Genomic DNA, 25,499 nt, shown 5'->3' on the forward strand with positions numbered 1-25,499 from the left:
GAGTATCTAAAAGGCAACATTTGGCCAACAGAAAATGGGTCTTATATATTTTTTTGCACTAACTAAATTCGAAAGCTCTGCACTTAAAGAAAAGTAGATTGCTACGCATTTCCATTTTTGTATAATCTTAAAGAGGCTTAAAACAAATAAGCTCGAAATATGGTTTCCTATTGTGTGCAATTTTGGCAACCACCTTCTATACAAAATGTTGCCAAATTAAGGAAAATCCTTTTTCATCTGCAGAGAAAGATAGTGCAGATAGTGGGGATATATTGTTCGAGATGCCTGCCATAGCAAATAGGCTTTAATCAACAAAATACTGGAACACTCAGAGCAGCTGTACACACATACTTGTGTTTTATCTCCGAAATCGAAGCTTGCCTTCCATTCCCATTTGGCCTAATTGATATTCATTTTATGCATGGCTCTCAGCCTGGCCAATGCTTCTGTTTACGAAATATTATTGCATTTCGGCCAGCCGCCTCCTTATGTGTATCCCCATCAATTTCGGCCCAGACTAATTAAGATTGTGTTGGAGATGGCTGCTCCTTGGGGTTTTACTTTTTGTCATAGTATACTTTTCAGCGCCAGACTAATTAGTCAGTGCAGATGAAGTTGTTGGGTCGGCAAATTGAGTTGGAAATTCAATTTAGCAAATCACAAAACGAAGGACTTCAATAAAAAAAATCATTGGTAATGGCATAAAAAATGGATGTTCAAATAAAACAAAGCAGCAGATAACAACAATCAAGCTGCTAAGGGCAGCACAGTGAGAAAAGTATATAATATTTGTGATTATTTTAATTTGGCTTTTACCTTTTATAACGTAATATTGAAAAAATAAATTCAAATTTGACTAGATTTTATTAATTAACTTTTTTATGGCACCTCTACAAATTCCAACGTCACTTTTAAACACCCAATTACGGACAAATTGTCCTGATATTTCTTCTGTGTGCGAAGAGGTCCCCAGCGAGTGTTGACGACAACAAAATGAAGTTCGGAAGACTATCGGGGAATGAAATGGCAGGGAGTCAGGACTTTAAGGACACCAATGAGAGAGCCATGTTAGAAGTGACAACAAGGATGCAGCTGCAATGGCTTCCCACGGCCATTGTTGCTTGCTATTATCCTGCCACTGGCAATAAAAACCACCGCCGTCGTCGCTGCCTTTTATTTTCTTGTTGAATTTTTTGTTATTTTTGTTTTTGTTTCTTGTGCAGTTGCTGCCTGCGCTGTGTGTTGCCTAGGATTTTTGCAACTTTCATGCCAGGAATTTCTCGGTCACTGACATGGCCCAAACGACAGCAACGAAACGCGGCTTTTGTTGCATGTTGCTAGTTGATTTCTTTCCTTCTCTACTTTTATTTTTTTCCTTCAGCATTTCGCTGCTGTCGTCGCCGCTGTTGTTTTCAGCTATGTTGTGGCCTGTGGCGTTTGTTGTGACAAAAAAATCTGTTTTTGGTTGACTGCCTAACATTGCTAAATGTGCATACGAAGCGACAAGCAGCAACCTCAACGAAAATACAAAAAATGCTGAATAACTAGAGCTGGCTTTCTTGTTGCTGTTGTGTTGGCCAGCATTAGGGAAGAACAAAAAATCTAGAAATATTAGTAAAATAATGCCAAGGATGTGAATGAAGGTTTCCACTTATAATGAGCAAGGCGAAATGAGAAAAACTCCTTTTAAAACTCAATTAAAAATAGTATGAGCAACTTTCCTAGCGTGCTAAGAACCATTTTAAAGCTCATTTAAAACAATCACAAAGAATTTATATAAATATCTGTCAATAAAACAGTAATAAAAGCCAACAACATTTTCTTCCCACAGCCATCATACAAATAGCAACTTTGCAACGGCAAAGTCAAATTTACTTTTCATTTGCAAGAAAACTTTTCCACTCGAAGAACTTAATTTTGCCATCGTTCTCCCGCAATTACATTGCTCCACTGTGCATCGACATTTATGCGAAAATCTGACGTCCATCCCCGAGCAATAGGAGCACATAAAAAGCTAGAAAAGCGGGCCGAAAGGCGGGAATGCGGGAAAAGCGAAGAAAAAACTTTGCATAGCATATTTACACATGGCCTTTGGCATTGTTTTTACAGGCGGCGCGATATCAACATGCAGGTCGACTTCGTGTTGTTCCTGTTGGATGTTGAATGCTGTATGTTGGCTGTTGGCTGTTGGCTTTTTGGCATCCTGAAAATAGTTGGCGGCCGTCTGTTGTGGTTAGCATATTCAACTTGTTCTACTATTTTTATACCCATTTTGTGTGGCCCCTTGCTCCCCCTGGACGCTGCCAGCTCCCCTCAGCTTGGCTCCATTTTGGCCATGTCGAACACAAACAACCAAATTGCTGAAAAGTGGCTAACCAACCCCAAGCGCACACCCATTGAAAAATCTTTGTGTTAGCCAAGTTTCTCTAAGTTTGACAACGGCAGCGAATGTCAATTCGGCTTGACTTTGTTTCCATTTATTGAACATTTTATTGCTATTTGGGATTGCGATTGGCTTTGCCTTTTCCACTCATTTTCCACGACAGCTTCACGAAAAGTGTCAAACTGCAAAGTGACACTTGCAGCGCGCAGAAAGGCGTGTTTTTATGCAGGGAAAATTGCAAGGAACAGAACTTTATCAAAATGCAATTGATTTCGAAGCGGTAGCTACTTTCATTGACCCAAATTGGCGCATATAACTTTCTACTGGCTGCCACAAATACAATTTAATAAATTTCATTAGAAAATCTGTTCCACCCCATAAAAGTTTGCCAAAGCCAAAACTTTTCCGTACTTGACAAAAAGTAAATATAATTTGGCTCGGTTTTGGTATAAGCTTTCGTTATAAAATAGAGATGATCAAATAGGAAAGCATTTTTTTCAAATGTGTATGATATATTAAGATGAGTTTAAAAAAAAGTTTGTTGTGTTTCCCAGTTTTAAAATGAAATTTTTGCCTTGTTTACTTAGCTTTGGTTGCCCGTTTAATTTTCTGACCATCGTGTATGTTTGGTATCGAGAGCCTTTGGCTGGTTTGCTACCCGAAATCTGAGGCAAGTTGGGGAACTCAGTTCCGTTGGCAATTCGCAAACATTTTCCGGTCAATTTGTTGGAAGTTCTCCGGCTTCGATTAACTTTTGCCAGTGGGAGTTTAGGAAAAAGTTTCGATTCCCATTCCTTCTCTTGCAAATAACACTTTCGTTGGGCTGAAATTTAAAGTTTGTTTGTCGGGTAGGTGTCTAAACTGTCTGGGCAGTAAGTTATTGGGTCTTATCTCTGCTCCAACTTTGTGTATACATTAATATTTATATATATTACTTGTATATATATACTCGTATAAAGCAGTTCTCATAACACGTCACACAAATTTACTCCCACACAAAGTTGAACTTCTCGTTTCTTTCGCGCTTCTGCTTTATTAAGTAATAAAAATGTGTCAGCTGCAGCGATAATTTTGTTCAACCTGAGTGTTGTCAGCTCATTCGACAGCTCGTAAAATACAAAGAAAATAAAAACATTCCTTTTGTATGTTTATTTGATTTTTTTCATATAAAATCTGCAGCGGCGTGTCATTTATAATTTGCTCAACAGCGGGAGTAAAATGTTTTTTTGTTTTTTAATTTAATTTGTTGAAATCTCGTTAGCACCCTCGTTATCATTTAACAAAATAAATGCCAAGCAAGCGAGTTTTGTGTCATACCTGATGAACATTGTAAAATATGGGTTTTCTAGGGAAATGTACATTTGGCCTCTTCCACAGGCTGCTTATCACTTTGAATATACATTTCCCCGTCTAAAGCTTAAATTCAATAACAAATGGGGTTATTTTTTATTTGTTGGCAGCAACAAAAATGCTCAACGATTTATTTATGACAGAAAATTATTACGAGCCGCGCAGAAAAACACCCCCCAATTCCCTCAGCAAAACAGCTATCATAATTTTTGCCCTGTCAAAGTTTGCAACAATTTTTCACGATTTTGATGACAAAAAAGGCAACGAGAAGCGGAGAAAAATGCGTTTCAATATTGCATTCACGGCTGCCCCTTGGGAGAAAAACGAGAATTGTATAGAATGTAACGCTGTGGGTGGTTTGTATAAAATATTATATATGTACATATATATAGTAGTATAATGCAGCTGTTGCCCGCAAGTTTGTTGCTTTTGCAAATATTGTATGCCTGCTTAATTATGGGGGCCGATTTCTCAGGCATTAGATGATATTATTTATTATTACTGTGCTGCATGAAAACTGCACGACCAGAGTAAACTATCAATGTAAATTAATTTTTGCTTTAATATATTTTTTGTGTTGCATTCTAATTGTTGAACTGTAATGAAGCCATCGTTTGTGGGTCGCAAAAATAGACAAAAACACATTAAATCAACCATAATTCAGTTTAATTTATTTTCGCTGATAAAACTGTACAAACAAATTTCGTTATGCATATGAGTTAGTTGTTTAGAAAACAATAATGAGAACATAAATTAAATATTTTAGAAAACTTGGGAGAACAACCATTTATGGCAAAGTTATGCTGAAAACGCCTATTGAAAATATCCGATTTTTTACAAAAAATATTTTCATTCGTTTTTTTGATAAAAAATAATCCGTTTTTTTAGCAGTAAAAATAGTTGTCCAAATGTGGAATGCCATACTTCGTTGAATTCGTAACAAAATTCCCTATCGATCCATGTACATATATTGTACATTGAAATGCTAAATTGTTGCCATTTTTCGCAAATTTTGATGATGGTATCGAAAATGCGAAAATTTGTCAACATTTTTTTTTTCAAATATCGAAAAAGTGGGGATAGACATAGTTACCTATGTTTACTAGAAGCACAAAACTGTCTTTATTTAAGCTGTGCGGCCATTTTTGGCCAGGTTATGACGAAAAGGAAGATTGAAAATATGCGATTTTTAAAACAATTTTTTTTCTTCGAATTTTTGATAAAAAAAATCGTTTTTTTTTCTATAGCACTAAAAATAGTTGTCCAAATTTGGAATGCCATACCTCGTTGAATTCGTAACAAAATTCCCTATCGATCCATGTACATACATTGAAATGCTAATTTTTTGACCTTTTTCGCAAATTTTGATGATGGTACCCCTTATCGAAAATGCGAAAATTTGTAAAAATTTTTTTTTTCAAATATCGAAAAAGTGGGGATAGACATAGTTAGCTATGTTTACTAGCAGCACAAAATTGTCTTTATTTAAGCTGTGCGGCCATTTTTGGCCAGGTTATGACGAAAAGGAAGATTGAAAATATGCGATTTTTTACAACAATTTTTTTTCTTCGATTTTTTGATAAAAAAATAATCGGTTTTTTTTCGATGAACTTGAAGTTAAAAGGATTTATTTGATGATATGTTAGTTGCAATGTTTTAAGTTTCATACTCTTTGTTAAATTACATTTTCTGTGTTTTCTTTGGAATACGAGTTTTTCTTAAAGAAAACTCTGCTCATCTCAAGCATAAATGATACCTCTTTTTTTAGCCTTTCTCCGCGCTTCTCAAATATTTAGCCAAGTACTTTTGCATGGCATATTCTTAACCCTACTTTCGAGCAACTACAGCCGATGGCTAAAATAACAAGCGAGTCTTGAAATTGTTTAGAGCCTGTGCGAAAGACTGAGTGACGTTGCGGGGAGGGAGGGAAAAACTTTTCGCCCAAAGAGTGAAAAGCGGGAAAACGTTGCAATGACGATGACGGTGACGGTTGCCCCACGGGTTCTCTGAGTCACTGCTGCGGTCCCCGTCAAATATGCAGAGTGGTCGTCTAGTGAACAACATCATAATGGCAGAAATCTCTGGGCACATTAACATAATCGGGCAACGGGCCCAGGAATGGTGATGGCTCTCGCTGATGCCTGGATGCCACTGGCAGCTGAACAACATCATTTTCATTTGCACCGAGCATTTTCCCAACGTACTGCTTCCCCTTCTTTCGCTCCCCCTCAATGCCGCCCCCTTCCGCCTTTGGCGACGGCAACAAAAACAACGGGGCCGGACGACTGGGTTCGCGATTGTTTGGCGTTGGTGGAATAAACAACGCGACGTGTCCAGTGCAGGCGAGCAAAAGAAGGGGGTGGGGGGAATGGAATTGGTATTGGGGCATTGGGGGAGGTAGGTAATGGGGTCCAACGAACGACAGTGTACGACAGTTTGAAACCCGCAAAGTTTTCGCTTACCATGCACTGCTCCCTTTCGCTCTGACCTTTTGGCACTCGCGAAAAATTGTTGGCCTAAAAGCTGCGGCTAAGCCTTTAGCCATCTAAAAGAAAATAGTAGATACCTATACTTACATTTTTGATTTTAATTAAATGCATCATATGATTTGTATAGCTGATTGTATACTGATTGGCGGCTTGTAAACTTAATTTTAAAGTGGCCTTAATGGGCGCTCGATTTGATACCAATATTTTCTTGCGGTGCTAAGTTCTATTTCCCTTTCGCCTTTTCTCGTTGTGCACGCGCATAAATCAAAACAATAAAGTTCAAGCGAAACAATGACGACGACGACGATGATTATGATTATGACGATGATGATTCCACGATGACGACAACATCGTTGACGTTTGGACAATGTTGACGTTGCCCCGGTGCCACATTGTTTTGCGAACCCACTGCTGCCCCATTCCCCATGCCCCACGCCTCAGTTTCCATGCCACATTCGGTATTCGCCATTCCGCATCTCAGGTCCCTGTCCACTCTATTGATGCGCTGCGACAAATTATGTCATTGAACTGCACTCGCCCTGGTTTTCAGTTGGTTCTCGTGTCAAGCTAGAAATGAAAAATTACACTTCCAAATGCCGAAATTCCCAGCGATGATGATGTACGGGTCGTGCCTTTGAATAATATTTATTTGATGCAATTTTTCCAAGCTGTATATTTGCCTAGTCTATTTTTGATTCGACAGCAGGAAAGGCAGTGCAAAAGTAGCACAAACAGTTGAGTTTGTATACCCCAAAGAGTTGTTTATGTTGATGGAGAGATAAATTGCGTTGCCATAAGCAATGGCTTAGGAGTAACTGCAGATGCTGGTCAAATTTATTAGAAAATAATATAGACCAAATTAGGTGGCCTTAGAATTGGCATCAAGTATACGCCACTTGGCCCAAGCGAAATGCATTTAATTGAACTGTGATCCAATTCCACAGATGACATTAATTCAACAATTATTAATGGCCATTAGGCAAACTGAAGCCACAACTCAGACCCCACAATGCGAGACTATGTCTAATGGATAAAATATTTTTATGACGCTCCGCGCCATAGACGATACATACTCCTCACATAAACTGGGCCATTATTTATTGCCTTTACATGAGGCAGGGCCAAAAAGGCCGTGGCAATAACTCGCTAACGGGGAGAATGGATGGAAAAGTGGAAAAGCGGGGTGGTTCCGAGTGATAAAGCTTTTTGATGGGCCGCCACAAAGGAGAACGGCCATGATTGGGAGGCGGACAGGCGGGACACAGGACCTCCTCGCCAGGACCTCCATCCTCACAGGAACTCTTCACGGCATATCCCCATTGGCCATCGTGTGACGGACACTTTGCGGATGACCCGAGCTTTTGTATATTAATGAACATTTCTCTCCGCCAGACGCCTCGATCCGTTTCGCCTCCAGAACTCCGAGACCTCCGTAGTCCTCCCCGTCGATTATGCGGCAAACCACTTAACCGTGTCCTGGATACCCCGCTCAATCCAGACTCGTCCTCACTGCGTTGATGTTCATTATGATAATAAGTGTGTTCGCTGGGTGGCGCCGGTCAGCGAGGGGTTAACGTTGCGTGCTTAAATGTCGCCAATTGCGTGTATCTCAGTTCTCAGCCGATATGGGTTTTCTATAAATATGTAACACCCATGCATGCACTCGAAGAAAAGGAAGTTTATAGCACAATGATATTCATTCAAAGCATATATGTTAATATACGTTCGTCAGGAATCTCCAGCTAGCTTCTAATTTACTACTTCTGTGAAGATTGATTTGGTTATATGGATATATAACATATATATAACATATATATATATAATATATATATGAGGGCCTCTCAGCCTGCCTGCCTGCAATGCACACGGCTGAGTGTTGGGTGTGTGTGTGTGTTTGCTGCTCATAATTATGCAGCTGGCTTAATTATAAAACGTTACTCTGCAGTTAACCTGGGGAATTAATTTATACAAGCAACAACAAGGCGGCAACAACAGCGAGGATGAGGACGAGTCCATGAGCCACATGGCTGTGTGGCACGGGGCATATATCCATTTTCAGGGTACGTTCAATCACAACGCCAGTCGCTGTTTCACCGATTCCCCAGTTTATAGTGTAGGAGGTGGTGGCGAGTACGGCTTTCCATTATTACATTGAGGCCGGGTTCATTAACTAATTTTAGCGCACACAAATAGCATAATAAATTGATGAGAAAAGTGGTCGAGAGCGGGGCATTGTGTGTGCTAGCATAATGGCCAAAATTGGGCTTATATTTGCATGGGTCGCTTTTGGACCAAGGACAATATTGCTGACCAGGGGGTACATTTAATGCCAATACTAAAGCTTAAAGGCCTGAAAACTATTAGGCCAGCGAATGGCGATGAGCCGTCGATTACCTTAACATTAATGACTTCATTAAAGAGAACCTCATTTGCTTTTTCCTTCCCCCACAAAATTGATACTGCAATTATCTCGAATGGCCATTAACTGATTAAGTTTTACGAACGTCACCGCATTTTATTTCTTCATCCATAGGGGTATATATGTATAGTGTTTTCTGTCAGTGCAATAGGCGCTGGGCGATTAATTGAATTAACTTGGTGCTGTTGACATAGCTCAAGGTCTTTCCCGAGCTACGTATACACCCTACATTCCGGTGGCATTGAAATCACTTCTAATGCTTCATTTGCTTCCATCCGCCGCTTATCGCGTTCCAATTGATTGCACACTCAGCCGTAAATATGTAAATAATTATGAAAATAAATAAATAAACAGGAATAGGCACTGCAAAAATTTAAGTCTTAGCTTGGAGATTTGTTCAGATTGTGGCAGAATAATGATTGAAAATCATATTAGAGTCATTTTTAAGTAATAAAATATATTGTATATATTCTGTTTATGCTATGCTTGTAAAAGGCTACACTTTTTTCTCAGTGCCCAGTGCCACAATATTTATAGATGATAGAAGAATAAGAGAACTCTGAATTGAGCTTGACTTTGTTGACTCAAATCTCCAGCGGCGCACAAATTGGGGCAGCAATTCGTTTTCTTTTAATAGACACCCACGTGGCTGGACTCCGGTTCACTCTGCTCGCCTATTGCCCCGATTCGGGGAATCGTCGACGATTCATTTCCCTCTTGTGGAACCATTGAGTCACGGGATTATTGTCAAAGTCTGCAAGTGATTCTTGGGCTCTTGGACTGGACCTGAACACTCTGCTCGCCAGAGAAGCCGCAACCGAACCAAACCGAACTGAACTCTTGCTTCCACATGCCAGTTCGACCGCAGACATCCAGACATCCATTCTGTGGCCTGTGAGACACCTCGCCCTCCCGATAAATCCCCCCAAAATGTTGCAAGTGCAACCAACAATTTGGCTAAGATCTCGGCGTGGGTTTCGACGGAGCTGAGAGGCGGCCCACGCATTTTGGCTTTTGGTCTGAGCCACACTGAGTGACAGTAAAGCCTCAAATTGCAGACAGCGGCAGCAGCGAGCCTGTTTCCATTGGCTTGTTGGCTGGGAAGGCGTACAAGGGGTACAATTGGTAGTGCAAGTCATAAGCGATGGGGCTGCGTTGGTGTTGGCTTTCCTTGTTGTTTCCCTGTTTTCCCTCGGCTTTTCGCTTCGGTTCTTTGTGCAATGGAACTGGCGTGTAACTGGTTTTGACGTGTTATTGGTGGCTACTACCATTGTACAACTGCCTCTGCGAAAGTTTCTTTTAAAATTCAGCGAAATTCAGTTCTGACCCAAAAGCCAGTGATTAGGTTATTTGGAAAATGGCAGGAATGACTGCGAAATCATGCTTTATAATTTATTCACAATGTTTTTTTTCCACTATGAGCTATTAGCTTTAAACTACTTCTAAAGAAATGTACCACAACATTTTAAATTTCTCTACAAATGTTTAATCAATAAAATGAGTAAACTTTAAAATATATAGCTGCAATTTAAATAATATCCAACTCCGTTTCTTTTCAAATTAAACTTCTTAATTTGTGTGAAATTTACTTGTTTCCTAATTTTTATATAAATTGTCACAGCTTTATAAATAAAGTTGTAAAAGAGCCCTAAGCAATGCCAATTTTAGTACCACATTTCTATGCAAGATGCAGTTAGCTATTTAAAAGTTCCTTCTAATTAGGTCCACATCGGCAAAGAAAAAGATATGTACGATATCGCGAGTTATTTCAACGAAATGATGTGGGAATAATTTATATGCAATACACATATCAAGACTTCAGGCAGCGACCAAAATAGAAAATCTCGTTTTCCCCCTGCGATTTTCCACTCAGAACCCTCATTAGTGGAAGACTCGAGCGCAGGGCAGACAGTTTTTCAATTGTGCAAATTGCTCAGCAGAGCCACAGCCTCAAGTGCTGAGCACTTGAAATCCCCCTTGGATTGAGATGCAACCCCCTTGCACAGCGGCTCTGCCTGAAACTCCCCCGTCTGCTTGGCGAATTGAAATAAAAATCAAAGTGATGTAGAATAAATTCAAACACTTTGGACTGGCATTTTATTGGTGGCTGGGTATTTTTAGACAAAACTAGGTCAGTCAGTCTGACAGGCCACCTGCTTTTGGCCCACTCCCTTCCCCCTTTTGGCCCAAAATCAGCACAGTAAATCTACAACTAAACGAATGGCAAGTGTCTCCTTGAAAAACAGGGCTCTTCTTGCTTTGGGATATATAACTTCGATTAATTCGAGTAAATGCTCTCTTAAAACCAAACTTCTTGATATAAAGTGCATTTTAATGTCTTGCTAATTAGCCAATTCGAGATATGCACACATATGTGTGGAAAATAAATGAATGTTTTATGATTTTCTATCCCCACTTGAGAGTTTTCAGTTCGCAAATGGAAATTGTCGGCCTGCAGATGAAGAGCGAAAGAGAAAAGCTCGAGGTTAAAAGTGAAAGAAAAACAAATATAAAAACCATTAGGCAAATGTACATGGATAATTGACAGAAAAAAAAGGAAAACCAGCAAGCTACACAATTAAGGAGAGAAGTGGGAGGGTAAAATGCTGGGAAGAACAGAAACACTTAGGAGACACTTCGGTGACACTTGACATTCGCCAAGTGAGAACTGTGGGAATAAAGGAAATTATGTTACGAACGAAGGAGCAAATTAATCTGAGAACTGTGGGAAAATCCAGGAAAATCCACTACTACTTTATTCAATTTTAGCTGAAGCACAACTTCAGCAGAGATAAATTGTGATTTTTATGCGTAAATAAGAGTGTTCTCGAGTGCGGTTTTAATTATGAAATTGAAAGCAAATATTACAGTAAGCCGATGGAAAATTGATTGGCCACCTATAAAAATCAATTTATTTCCTTTAAAATAGCATTTTATTGCTTTTGCAAACCGAGTGAGGAGTACAATAATCGATTATTTGCATCCAATGCACACTTTTCCTTGGTATTTGCAATTAAATATATGTCTGGAAGTAAATGGAATTTTCATTTAAATTTATGTACTAAATTAGAAAGTGACTCTATATGCCTCAAATCACTCCCAGTCAGGCTATTAATCTGTTAGCTTAAACAAAAACCAGAAATCTAAGAACAAACCTCAAATATACAGAATGTGTCAATTTAATTGTCTTGCCTAACTGATTTATAGCAACATTAATAATGAAGAGACTCACACAGAACATTGAAAGAACATTAGACGATGGAAATTCCAATGCAAAGGCACACACACATAACAGATCGAAAGGCGCTAATGTGTGAAAAACTCATTAAGTTACAAATTTGTTTATAGGTATATACACAAAACATTCCCATTTATTTTTCGGCTAGTTGTGGGGGAGTTGTAAACTCTATGCCCACGCATCTGGCGTGGAAAAAAAAAAAGGGGAGAAATCTATATGGGAAAGGCAATCAGGCATGGCGTCGTGTAATAGAAAAGGCTAAAGTCACATTCATCAGTCAAAATAATAACCAGACAGCAACAGAAACCGGAGTATGAGTATTCAGACTTGAGGTCTTGTCTTGTCAGTTTGGTTAAAGCCAAAGTCATTTGTCCAGACTTCTTTTTTCCATCGCATGTCTGTTTGTTTTCCTTTTTTTTACACACTTTTTGTAGCCTGCATTCAATTTACTAAAGACAATTGATTTGGTTTTTTTTGTTTTGTTTTTGTGTTATTACCGAGCAGAAATTGAAAACGATTATCAATATGTTGGGCATTGACAGGCGGTTTTAACGGGGGATGGTTGCCAGCCATGAATGCGCGAAAAACTAACAAGAGCTGGGAAAATAAAGAAAATACTACAGAAGTTGGGTGTGGGGGTGGGGAAAACAAAGCCACAACAAACATTCGCCATTCGCTGACTGATAAATGGCCAGCACAAAAGGCAGCCAAAAGGGCCAACTACAACGGGTAGGGGGTTTTTCCGTGGGGTGGTGGCATCTCGGGGGTGCCCTTCATTGTGCTACCGAATGTTGATGCTACCGCTGCTTGCCACACGCCTCACTGCAATTTGGGGGAAAAATGTGCTGAGGGAGCCTCGCATCGCCGCTCCACCTCGAGGAGTGTAAACAAAATGTATCGTAAAATAAATAGTTTTTAAAACCGTTCTTCGAGCGGGGAAAAGAGATCCCATGGAAAAGGTGTGAAAACTTGAAATCGTTTTCTCCCCTTCGCATAATGAATTCAAAGTAAACATAAAACACTTTTAAGAACTCACACTGCTAATTCGGATAAACTGTGTGAAACATGTGCGATTATCTGGATATTAGGAAGTGACAGCAGCTCCGTAATGGAATGAAATACTCAAAATCAGTTTGAATTATTGAATTACTTAACAGCAGAGAGAAAAATATATATGAAATATTTATGTATATTTAATTTATCAAATAAAACTTGGACCTAGTTTCGTTGGTTTATTTCTTCGTGCTTTGTATGGCTTATCTTTAGAAACTGAGAACAGAAAAAAAGGAAAAGTGAAAGACACAGATAGACTCGGGGGCAGGACAACTTTTGGTTTGTTTCGCTTGGTTTCTCGGGCAATTGAAGAGGAAATTAAACAAGTTTGCCTAACGAAGAACGCGCAGAAAGTTTTTGTGCCAGAGCGCCTTAAAGTATGCGGCATCATCAGAAGAAGAAAAGCAGTAGGAAAAACCCCGAGCAAAAGCTTTCCCGACAACAGCCCCAACTTTTTCTTTTAGCTTCTGCTTGAGTTTTGCTGCTACTACTGCTGCTGCTACTGCTGCAATGAAATGCGGGGTCACGGGGGCGTGGGCGCAGGATGGGGGCGTGGCAGCATTGTCACTGCTGCTGCTGCAGCTCCTAAACTTTTTGAATCAATTTAAGTTTTGACATTTTAATGATAAATTTGTAACATGCGGAGGAAAACAAGGGCAAAAGAATGCTGCCTGGCTGTTGCAACCCTCGGTTTCCTCTGTAATTCCTTTTGCGACTCCTTTTTGCAAGACTCCAGTCTATAAATTGCTTTAAGTGTTTGCCGAGATAGAGGGCAAGCGGTTTGCTTATGAAGTGAAATGAAGTTCGAAGTTGAGCGTAGAAATTGAAAAGTATTTTCAAGTGAAAGGGTTTGACTTTCGCTGCTGCAACTTCTGCGCAAGAAAAGATTTGTTTGAATTTTTAGCGCAGTTAAAGTGATCCAATTGCAATAGCTCCGCATAATATAGAATATAGTATATTTAATAGATTTTTATATACTTTTTTCAATACTTCGAATCATTAAAGCTACAGCTTGAATTTTCTAGTTAACCACCCTCGAAAACGCACATAAATAGGAATTTATCTATTGAGTTATCGGGGAACACATGTTCGAGTATGTTTATCGAGGACACAACATCATGACAAACATTGTTGGCCATCGAAAACTCATTATTGACTCATTTCGCTGGGCCATAAAGCGCCCCGAAGTATGTTGTCTTTATTTTTCGTTGACAGCCGGCAGCCATTTCCAATTAAACTGAACACTGCACCCCACCAAATATGTAAGTTGGGAATTGCTTTATATATACATAGCTATATATGTATGTATGTTCGTGTGGGGCCATTAAGACCTTTGTAAACTGCGGCAGGCATATGCACTTAATGGCTAAGCACACACTCACAAGGACAAATTCAGGGTGTAGACCTCGAGATATATTCGTATCTATGTACGGAATTGCGGTTTCGGCAATTTGTCGCTTTATTTGCGGCTTCCTTAGCATTTTGTTTACATTCCATTTGAGGAGACCGCGCCAACAAATTGACAAGTTTCGTTGGCAAACAAGTGAGGAGCCCACATTTTTGTGTAACCTTACACCTAAAAATAGGGGAACTAAATATATAAAGTGCTTGGCGCCGAGGCAGTGCCACCGAAATGCCAACATCAATTAGTTGTGATAACGATTACTGATAAAATGTGACACATATAATTGAAAAGTGCCGACAGCAAAGGGTGCCGCAATCAAATTAAGCTAGCAAATAAACGGCAGGTAAACTTATACAATTTATGACAAACTATCGAATACCTGAATAGCATCTTTTAATAATTGCAAAATGATAGTGTGAACTGCAAATTGCCATTTCAATTTATTTAATCTAAAATTATTAAAATGATAAATGATTCAAAAATGATTTTAAAATCAATATTAATTAAAAGCTTAAGACTGTTTACATTTATTTATCAGTATCATACTTTAATTATACATCTTGTTTACTATAATCTCTAGAAAGCTAACTACTTTTTGACCTGATTAGATTAAGCTCATGTGTAAACAGAGATATACGATTTTCTTAGCTGATAGCAACAAAAAACTCACTGTTTTCTTCGATGACAACTATTTATTTATTACGTTTTCTATTTTGTGTGCTTTGCAGATAAGAGGACGCCCCACTGGGAGTGCAGTCAATGTCTGATTGCGAGTGGACAGTCTGCTGGAACTGGGTCTCTTCCGTCTTTATATGACTGATAATGGCCGTCTGCCCTGTCCGAAAGCACAATTGCAACAACAGTGGGCCGCCACCACAATGGCCAAGCAACATGAGTATTTGAAAATTTGGAAACATATCAAGTGGCGAAATGAAAAGTAAACAAAGCGAACTGAATATTATAAAAACAAGAAATTGATGCGATAAAACATATAGCATACACATATTTATATAGTAAACTTGGTCAGCCAACTGGAGAATAAACCACATTCAATATTCATGCAACGGAATCGAAGTGCCATAGTGAATCGCGAGTGTTTGCCATTCGTTCGCTCTGTTTAGTCAATATAGGTATCCTACCACACATATCGCCAATTATACAGATATAATATAATATAATATATATATAGAGATAGAGAGTACCACCGAGGCGGAGCAACGACAATATGACAATATCGGGCGGCAATCAACATAATAACAATGCAAATCGCAAATATGAAAAACTCATTAAGCAGCCGCAGTTGCAATTTGGCAGCTCCGTGACCGGCACCCAAACGGATCTGCATTCCAGCCGAGATGCGGACGCGAATGCGAATGCGGATGCGAATGCTGTCGTCCAGGACTTTAGCAATTTCAATAAGCATTTCGGCAATGGTCATGCCACCACGGATCGCACAATGCTGCTGCCTTTGGAGGACGATGTCACCAACGCCGTCGGCATTGTCACGTACAAGGGTAAATCGAATGGAAATGGAAATGGGAATGGAAGTGGGAGCAACGGGAGTATCAGTCTGGATTTCAACGGCAGTCCTACCTCATCAACGTCAATTGGCATCGCCGGCGGTAGCAGTAGCAACTCCCACCTGGCCACTGGATGCAGTGGAATCAATGGAATCGCTGGAATCGCCGGCCCCGAGGCAGGCGGTTGGATGTGCCATTGTTGTAATTTAATTGCACGTCGCTGCTTTGGCATCAACGTTCGACGTTGTGTCCTGGCGCTCCTGGCCATTACGATGGTTAGCATTTTCTACTACACGCATTATGTCGATACGGGCGTGTTTAATGGGTGAGTACGAGTACCGTATGGAATCAAATGAATCAAAGAGTGACCCTTTGACCGGGACGCAATGCGATTAAAATTGTGGCTTGATTGTGTTTTGTGTGGGGACATTTCGGCAGATTTGATTGGTTTGTTTGGGGTTTGAATTACCATTTCCCTACCAAATTTTAGATTTGAAACGATATTGCAACGATAATGAACCATTGTAATGATATGAAAGTTTGAAACGATACTGTAATGATAATGAACCACTTATCTAGATTTAGTTGTCACGGCATGGGCATGCGAGTTAGCTGTTATTTGTTATTGGCTTGGTTCGAAACTGGTTTTTGGCAATCTCGTCCTTCAACTCTATTTTTTCGGGTGCCATTTCGCGTATTCTTTTTGTGTTCAAGTGGCGTCCATGGCGGAAATGCACTTCATGTCTACTCGGTTTTGCTCACTTTTTGTGGGCCATGAATGTGTGGGGAAGCGTTTTGTTGCGCGTCGTGTTTGATTGGATTTTTTTTTGTTCATTTTCAAGTGGTTTACGAGGGAGCCAGGGAGGCGAATTGTTTTCAATATGCTGCAAATTAAATTAAAACAGGTGTGTGGTTGGCCGAAGTTAAAAAAAAAATACAAAATCACACAAAAGGGTGTGTGTAAATTGAAAATATATGTGGAGGAAAGCAACCCTTTTTTCCGAGTAAACGAAAAGTCATGTTTTTTGTGGCGAAGATTTAAAGGGAATTTTCATTTCGAATTTCGGTTAGCTGACGCCAAAAAACAAGCACTAAAATTTTAATGCTACCTATGCGCTTCTCCAACTTTTAAGTCCCATTCAATTTTTATAGCACCCCAAAGTTTCACCTGACCGCCTTAACAACCTTTCGCAAATCATCAAGCGATTTTTCTATGGCTTTTTTTTTTTTATTCGTGCGCCGGCCCAGCGACAAATAAAAGAATGGAAACTTTCATTTCAGCCATTGCCATCGACAAGTTCCACTTTTGCTTGAGTTCAGTTCAACACCTTTTTGGTTGGCTTCACGCTCAAAGACAACCCAGCAGCAGTGGCAGCAGCACCTGGGGTTTCTTTTTCGGCTTCCCGTCTACTCCATGACATACTCGAGAATAAAACTCATTTGGTGCAAGCTTTTCGCATAGGTTGAACTCCAAAGTGGTACTCCAAATGCGGAAAAGTGGGTAGAAAAGCGGGAAAAGTGGGAAAAGCGAGCGGGAGCAGCGGTAGAAAATATTACTCATAATTGTGCTGCGCGTAACTAAAGAAGCTTTCCGCTGGCTGTTCGCACTAGTTGGCAGTGTGTTCTTTTTGCCGATTATTGTGCGAGTTCAGAATTTTCGCCATTTCCGAAACGCTGCAATCGCGCGCGGGTGTATATTAAATTTTTCTCATGAAATTTTTAGCTGACTGCCGCGTAGCTGGTAGTTATTTTGCTCACCTGCCTGCTGCCTGCTGCCTGTTAGCTACTTTTGCGCGCAATTATGGTTTACAAACAGTTCTACCGAAACCCCATTCCATTTAGCCTGCAGTAGTTGCACAAACAACCAGCGAAGTTTTTGATTACTTTCATCAAGCGTTGCCAGTAAGATTGCTGCAGGACCTCGACTGTAGGTTGCGTGGGTTGGGTTTTGTTCCTTGTTTTTCAGTTTCCGTTTCTGTTTCATTTTTTTCCCCCAAAACTTCGCCACCCATCCAGCACGCCAGCTTAACTAGCGAAAACAACAACTGAAAAGAGTCCTGCCCCTCAACGTGGCACTACGCAAAGTGTTATTTACATTTCCCAAATGCTAGTTGATTATTAAATATTTACCCTGGTCGGGCACTTGAAATTTAATTTACGCTCCAAGACTGTGGCAAAGTTCATTAGTTGGCTAAGTGGGTTACCATCAATCAGGACCAAAAAGGTCCTGCCTTATATTGAATAACCCAAGTCCGAGTAATTGTCCACACGATATGCGTGCGTGTGTCCCAGTGTGTGTGAGTGTGCTTGTGTGCGTATGATAAATTTTAATGAATTCAGTCGCCCCAACTACATGATTGTTGCATGCATGTGGCCAAAGTGATGGTGTGTGCATGTGTTGCTGAGTAGATACACTTGAAGAAATGCCGGACATCACTTAAAATAAAGATTCTTAGTTTTTCTCATTTAATTTAAGTTTGAATAGATTCTTAATGAGCTGCGCATCACTTCGATATATAAGGATTTAGTTACAGTGAAAACTCTTGTTTGATTATTTTTTGAGGTGCAAGCGGTTCTACTTAAGGCCCTTCGACTGTTACGTGCAAAATACGGAAACAAGTGACGTGCCAAGTTTAAAGCCAGCCCCTCTCTATGGTCGTGTTAGAGTGTGTGTTGGTGTGTGTGAGTGTGTGCGAGTGTGTGCGAGTACGTAGAAGGGACGCTTGTGGGCGTGTCCTGCATCCTGGCTTTGACTCCTCTGCTGCTGAGGTTGCCCCTGTGGCCATAGACGCCAGTCGGAGTCTGATGTGCGTGTTTGTTTATGCTGTCTGTCATTATTTGCACTCGCACACCCACACAAAGCCACTACTAGGATCACCCACACAAATATACACATGCACACGCACATGCAGATGCACACAAACAGACACACTGGCATACATATGCATAAATGCATTTGTTTTTGCCATTGCTGTCTGCCTTTGTAGGTGCAAAACGCATTTTGACAAAATGCAAACGTACGTGATTTGCATGAAACTGAGTGACTGGCAGAGGAGGCGCCAAAAAGTTGGGGGCTACATGGTGTTGGTGGTATGCTGTGGGTGTTGGTGTTGGGGGAATGGACAGATGGAAACACCATCCTGACAGGCCGGCAATAATTGATTTGTAATGCAAAACCCTGACAAAACAGGCTGCAAAAATAAACTAATTTACATGCATTTTTCAAATTGTGTAATTCCTAATTCCGCATTCGAATGAAAGACCAGTTGTAAATTAAGTTATGTGAAATGGGATTACAAAACTTTTAAATACTGAATATTGCACGGTTGCTATGTAAACAAATTCAACTTACATTGTTTGGATCTTTGCATTTTGCATGGAAAAGAGTTTTAATTTATTTAGTTGTAATAGCGGACCCTTTTTTTTTTTTGGAATTTTACATCAACTCAACTGAAGAGTATTGTTAATAACAACATCTGCAAATTCTAGATATATATATCAACATGTTTAAAAATTCTAAAATTTAATACGCTTAATTAGGAATTAAAGTTGGCAATGTTCTGCGATTCACTTGGCCAGTTTCGCTGACAAATGCATTTGTTTAGCTGCCATCCTGCGAATACGCATCCGACTATCTGGTCGCCTGTCACGTGCAATCACAACGGCTGTCGCCAAATAAACACGTATATATAAACACAGTGCTCCACATAAACGTACATACTTGTATATATGTATGTACTACGATCGTATGTGTTTGGCTAGGAACATTATTTGGTTTGCGTGTTAAGTGCGATAAATGCAATTTGATGTTAGATGTTGACTTTTTTTTTGTTTTCCGCAGGACGCTGAAAACTAAAACTGGTATAAATGCACTGAACTAGCGCCGAAATGCCCTCGATAATCAACACATAAATTACTGCTGTCGGTCGAGTAATTTGAGCGTAAATTGCGAGTGTTTTTGTTTGCGTTGTACATGACGTATACGTGATGTGATTCACATTTGCGTGCATTAATTGACTAAATATTTTAATTGAAAATGCGATTATAAACGACAAATGGTCGCCGGTCAGTGCGCGCATAGTACGTACATTCATCGATTGGCTGCAGGTTGTTAAAATACGATTACATATGCGTATTTGCACAAATCCAAGCGGCAAATAAGAAAAAAACGACAGCGAGAGAATCGCATTCAAGGATTCCGGTACATCCAACTGGGAAAGAATTGTCTGTTTGTCCGTTTGTCGAGTGCTGCGAAATGCAATAAATAATTACGTTTATTTGCTTTAAATGCAATTACAAACAAACAAGCAAACATACAACAAGGACAGAAGCTGGGCGACGCCTCTTGCATATTCCGCGCCGTCTGGCAATTTCCCGACTTTTCCCCGTTCACAGTTCACTTGGCCAGGGCGAGTCGAGTGTCCAGCGAAGACTCCCAACGGGAAGTCCTTTCTCACCACTCCGTGTTCTCGTCCTGCCCTGACATTTTCCCACTCATTTCCCGGCTGCAATTCAATTGAACTTGCCATTGCTTGATTTATTTAATTAACTTTTTTCTCACATTTCCCCTGGCAACCCGACCAAACGACCAACCGACCGCAATCGTTGAGGAGTCGTTGTCGATGTCGAGGCTGTATTTCAAGTGTTTTCATCGCTCCCCATTTCCATTCTGTAGACTTTTATCCTCATTGTTCTTAAGTGGCTGCCTGCCGGAGAAATTCTTAATGCTTAAGTTCGAAAATATGCGAGCCGAACAAAGGGAAAATACTTGACGCAGAGTGGCGGTACAATATTATTCAATTTGCCATTATAGCTTCATCCCAAAGTAAACCATTTTGCCCGAGGACATTTTCGGCCATGTGAGTGTTCGTTTGCATTATGAAACCAATATGTATAGTATTATAGTATTAAAGCATGTTAAACCACTTAAATTGGCCGTCGGCAAAATAATTAGAGCACGTATAGAGCGTAGCTCGGAATATATTTAAATAGTTACTACCAGTTCGAAATCTACTACTTTAATTTTGCATTAAAATGAACTTACACTTTAAAACTCGCTATTCATGGCCCTTTAAAATCCACTGAAGGGTGCAACCTTTACACGTCGTATCCAGTATATAAAGTAGCTACAGTTCATTGCAGCGTATCCTGGCATATCCTTTGGGTGCTCAGGCCACAATGACAGTGCAATAATGTTGGACCTGCTATGGCAGTCTTAGCCCAAAGTAAACGTTTTCGCTGCACTTCAGTTTAATTTACTTTATTCTGACATTGACAGGCTTCGACCACAAATCGACGGCGATATTTCTGGCCAAAAGCTGCGCTTAGTTTACTCAGCCCGCTCATTTCGCTGGCTCGCTTCTCTTTGCTTTTACCATTTCTGTTTAAGTGGCCGCTTTGTCTTCGTTTCGCCCAAGTTTCGCTTGCTTTTTGCATTTGCCCAGCACTCTGCCCATTTTGTTTGCCTTATTCATTTTCCTTTTTTTTTTTCTTTTTTTGCGGGGAGAGGGAACTAAATATTTTTAACGTTCCCTTTTTGTCCTCAGATATCCCTTTTATATTGCATATACACATATCCTTGTGCTAGATTCGCATTTTATTATGCATTTGCTGCGGCGGCTGAAGCTGCCCCGTTTCTTTTTTTTTTTTGGGTTTTCTTTCGGTTAAAATCTGCATTACGTATGCGCCCTGTTAGCCCCGCTTCTCGCTACTGCAGCTGCTGCATTTGCTACTTTGCGAATTTATTACAAATTTTTACATACGATTTATTGTCTGAGCTGCGGTGCCTGCCCAGCAGCAGCAGCAGCAGTTTGAAGTCGGTCATAATATTCTGGGCCATTGTGCCGAGGGAAAGCTTTAAAGTCCCACGAATTACGTATACGTACATGCTGGAAAATTCCCTACACACACACATATATATATATATATGTTATGTGTACGCTCACGGATTCAATAAAACCGTCCCGCGTCATGCCTTTCAACTTGACTAATAAGCCTTGGCCACGCTTATGGCCGTAAGCCTTTTCCTCCGCTGTGTTTTTCCACCACTTTTCCCCCCGCCTCTTTTCGTTTCCCAGCTTCGTTGACAGTGCAACATTTGCAAGAGAGCAGCTAGCTGCTTGCCAAGTTTGTTGCACGCCCGCATAAATAACACGTCGCAAATGCATAAACTGACTTTTTGTTGCCTAATTTATGCAGCACAAAAGACGAAGCTTCGCTCCTGCGACCTCGCCCACCGTCTCACCCCCACTCCATGCCCCGCCCCCTCCCACCAACGCCCCCTTCGCCAACGGAAACGGAAAATTTTGTGCTGTGCACAAATAAATCAGCGAACTGAGAGGCAAGGCCAAAACAGTACAGAACAGGTTGCACGAAAATGCAAACGAGAAGGCTGAGCAAGCAGCAAAAATTGCTTCATCCTGCCGCAGGACTCGGGCATCGGGAGTCACAAAACTTTCGCCCACCGCTGATCAACTATGAAAATGTCCTGTAAAGGTGGCAAAAACTGGGAAATAGTTACTTTGTTGCTTTCACTGGGGAAAAAGGGATGAATAAATTTGGCATGATCAACTGTGATCAACTATGATTTAAATTCAACGAACAAGAGAGAATGCTATAGTCAAATTTTCCGACTTTTAGCTATCCATTACTCAGGTAGTTTATTAAAAAAGTTTTCGTACAAGTTTCAGTCAGGTCATCGAGTATTTATTGCTTATTAGCACAACAGAAATGGAAAGGAAAAGTAGTTGTAAGGCTTCATTTGGGTGTAAATTAAATTCAATGGATTCTTTGGCAAGTCAAATGAAGATATATTTGTATATATATTAGCCAGTGCACAAATAATTTCGCATGAATTACGATGATTTAATTAAGAAAGTATTATCCTCGTTCGACCAAATTAAAATTAATTGCCTTTGGGTGCAATAGTAATGTGAATGTAAAAGTTGAAATTGGAGGCATTACCAAAGTTTTTCGCCAGCACACGTACAAAGTAGAGTTAAATTACATTTTATTTTCCGTTCTGAATGCCACGTTTTAGGTGTTCTACCGAAAACATTTCCTTTACTCACACAAATTTCTCATAAATTACCGTGCACTTGGAAACCGAAGCGAAACTTGTACTGTACAAGTTTTAGGAACATTTTAGTACTCTGAAAACTCCTCGATTGTTTTGATAAGTGCCAGGATAATAATAATTTCTACAATCTAATTTGGATTGGTCAAAGCCCCTTAAAGTTGAAAGATAGTCTGCAGTCGATGGTATAGACCTGTGAAATGATTGTAACTAGGTTGTTGTCGAAATTTGGTGATCAGGTTGGCCGGGAGAAGTCGAGCCCAATGAAAACCTATGAGCTTAGCGCATGAGCGAGAGAAGCGGAGGACAGGATGAGGAGGTAGCCCCCAAGCGTAGTGGTTGTAAGGAGCGGAGTTTGGGTCGACATGAGGGAGATAGTCACACTGCAGATCGGCGGCGCCGGAAATGCCATCGGAGATTCTGTGGGTATATCATCGAGGTGATATCACCAAGATGTGCTAAGTATGTTGACATTTTTCCAGTTCTGGCATGTGATTTCGCATGAGCATGGTGTGGATTATGCTTCTGGCCGCTTTGGCGGCACCAGTCCACTTCAGCTGGAGCGGATCAATGTGTTCTTTAACGCAACGGCCAGCAAGCGATTCTATGCCCGCACCATCTTAATTGATACGGAGGCCAGCACCGTTCAGCGTCTCAACGCCAGCAGTCAGCTGTACAGGCCGGAGAACTTTGTGGCTGGATCGGAGAGTGCTGGGAACAACTTTGCACGTGGCTATCACACGGATGGGGCCGCCATTCTGGAGCAGGTGCTGGAAAATACGCGTCGGGAGGTGGAATCGGTGGACTCGTTGCAGGGCTTCCAATTGCTGCACTCCATCGGAGGCGGAACTGGCTCCGGCTTGACCTCCCTGATAATGGAGGCCCTGGTGGAGCAGTATCCGGATAATTTGCTCTGCAACTATGTGACCATACCGTCGCCAAATATGTCGCAGGTGGTTGTGGAACCCTATAATGCCCTACTCAGTGCACCCGCCCTGGTCAACAATTCGCATTTGACTTTCTGTCTTGATAATGAGGCACTGTTTCAGATTTGCAATAGAAACCTAAAGCTAAAGATGTCGGGCTACGAGCACATCAACCACGTAGTAGCACTGACCATGTCGGGCATAACCACGTGTTTGCGGTTTCCTGGCCAGCTGAATGCCGGATTGCGCAAGATCTATGTGAATATGGTGCCATTTCCGAGGCTACACTTCCTTATACCGGGATTCGCACCATTGGTCACCTGCAAGCAGCAGCAGTTCAGCAAGGGCACCGTTTCGGAGCTGGTGCAGCAGATCTTCTCCAGCAACAATCTGCTCTGTGCCATCGATCTGCGAAAGGGCAAACTGCTGACCGCAGCTGGAATTTTCCGCGGACGAATGTCACCGCGCGAGGTGGATCAACTGATGACTGGGGTTAGGAATAAGAATATCAACAATTTTGTGGACTGGATACCGAACAATATCAAGACGGCCATTTGCGATATACCACCGAGGGGCCTTAAGATGTCGGCCACATTCATTGGGAACACAACGGCCATACAGTCGCTGTTCCAGCGTTTACTGGACGCTTCCGTGGCCATGTTGCGGCGCAAGGCCCATCTGCACTGGTACACGGGAGAGGGAATGGAGGAGCAGGAGTTCCAGGATGCTCAGCAGGAGTTGCAGGCCATCATCGATGATTACCGCAGCAGTGCCGAGGGCGAGGATTCCGGTGGTGGCAGTGGAGGAGGCGGTGGCGGTGGCGGTGGCAGAAGTGGCAGCGCCGAAAGCGGTGATGAGGAACCCACAGCTGCAAACCGTTGTACATATTGTGCCGAATAACCCATCGATATCCTTTCCACATTTAGTTTAGAAACCTTCCGTGGGGAGAGAGATAAATATCAGGATTCGCCAAATTCAAAAGTGTCCCTTTGTATTTACGCGTCATGGAATCAGGACAGATTTGCAGTGGAAATATATATATTTTAGGGATATGTTTCATATTTTTTGGGAAAGGTATTAATTTGGCTACCGACCGCTTTCGCATTACATTTCCCAGTACTTTTCCGCCTGTTTATCGTGCTTTCGGGGCAACAAAACTAAAAAGAAGAAAAAGGAAAAAAGAAAAGTATCCCTTCTGATATTTTTGGTGTACCTACCTGTTTTATAGCTGCACGTGTGTGTGTTTGGCCTGCCGTGCATATATGTGTTCGTTTGCTATCTAAATATTTTCTTTTGGCAGTGCAAAAGTTTTGCCAGCCTGCCAGGACCTGGGATCCTGGGCGTTCCACAACCACACGGCCCAGCACATTTTTGTAATGCAAAAAGTATTTACAATTTGCAAGGCAGCCAGTTGGGGTCCTGCATGCATGTCCTGCGAACGGTAGCCTTTCAGATTGCGGGGCTTGGCCTAATAGGTTTTTGTTAATTTTGGGGATTTCACTTGAAAGGCGCTCAGCAAAAGGGATTTTACACATGTTGCCGCTTTTACCTAAGCGCTTTCACTGTTGCATGTTTTCGTTATTATTATTTTCTTCCTGTTGCAATGGACTGCCCGAAGACTGCCTTGCAAAAGGTTAGACG

The 25,499-nt window shown here is 41.0% G+C and overlaps 2 protein-coding genes across 3 annotated transcripts in view; both read left to right on the top strand.

Annotated features, from left to right (window-relative positions):
• The window catches only part of LOC120447737 (bifunctional heparan sulfate N-deacetylase/N-sulfotransferase), a 56,339-nt gene that overhangs the window by 13,730 nt on the left and 17,110 nt on the right, over positions 1-25,499 (top strand). Inside the window, exons 3-4 of one of the 2 annotated variants that reach the window (XM_039629281.1) lie at positions 15,066-15,467; positions 15,527-16,182. In XM_039629281.1, the coding sequence (XP_039485215.1) occupies positions 15,563-16,182 (620 nt within the window). In that variant the 5' untranslated portion in view covers positions 15,066-15,467; positions 15,527-15,562. Of the gene's footprint in view, positions 1-15,065; positions 16,183-25,499 lie in introns of both variants that reach the window. The other variant, XM_039629280.1, reaches the window with a different exon arrangement.
• Positions 23,156-24,896, top strand: LOC120447738 (probable tubulin beta chain CG32396). The gene is made up of 2 exons (XM_039629282.2): positions 23,156-23,354; positions 23,415-24,896. Exons 1-2 carry the CDS (start codon positions 23,298-23,300, stop codon positions 24,756-24,758), a joined length of 1,401 nt encoding a protein of 466 aa, XP_039485216.1. The 5' UTR covers positions 23,156-23,297; the 3' UTR covers positions 24,759-24,896.

This window comes from Drosophila santomea, chromosome 3L, assembly GCF_016746245.2.
Source record: "Drosophila santomea strain STO CAGO 1482 chromosome 3L, Prin_Dsan_1.1, whole genome shotgun sequence".
In the NCBI taxonomy this organism is placed as follows: Eukaryota; Metazoa; Arthropoda; class Insecta; order Diptera; family Drosophilidae; genus Drosophila; species Drosophila santomea.

Coding starts and splice junctions, on each gene's coding strand:
- LOC120447738 (XM_039629282.2), top strand. CDS start 23,298: ATGAGGGAGATAGTCACACTGCAGATCGGCGGCGCCGGAAATGCCATC. Junction 23,355..23,414: donor GAAATGCCATCGGAGATTCT/GTGGGTATATCA, acceptor ACATTTTTCCAG/TTCTGGCATGTGATTTCGCA.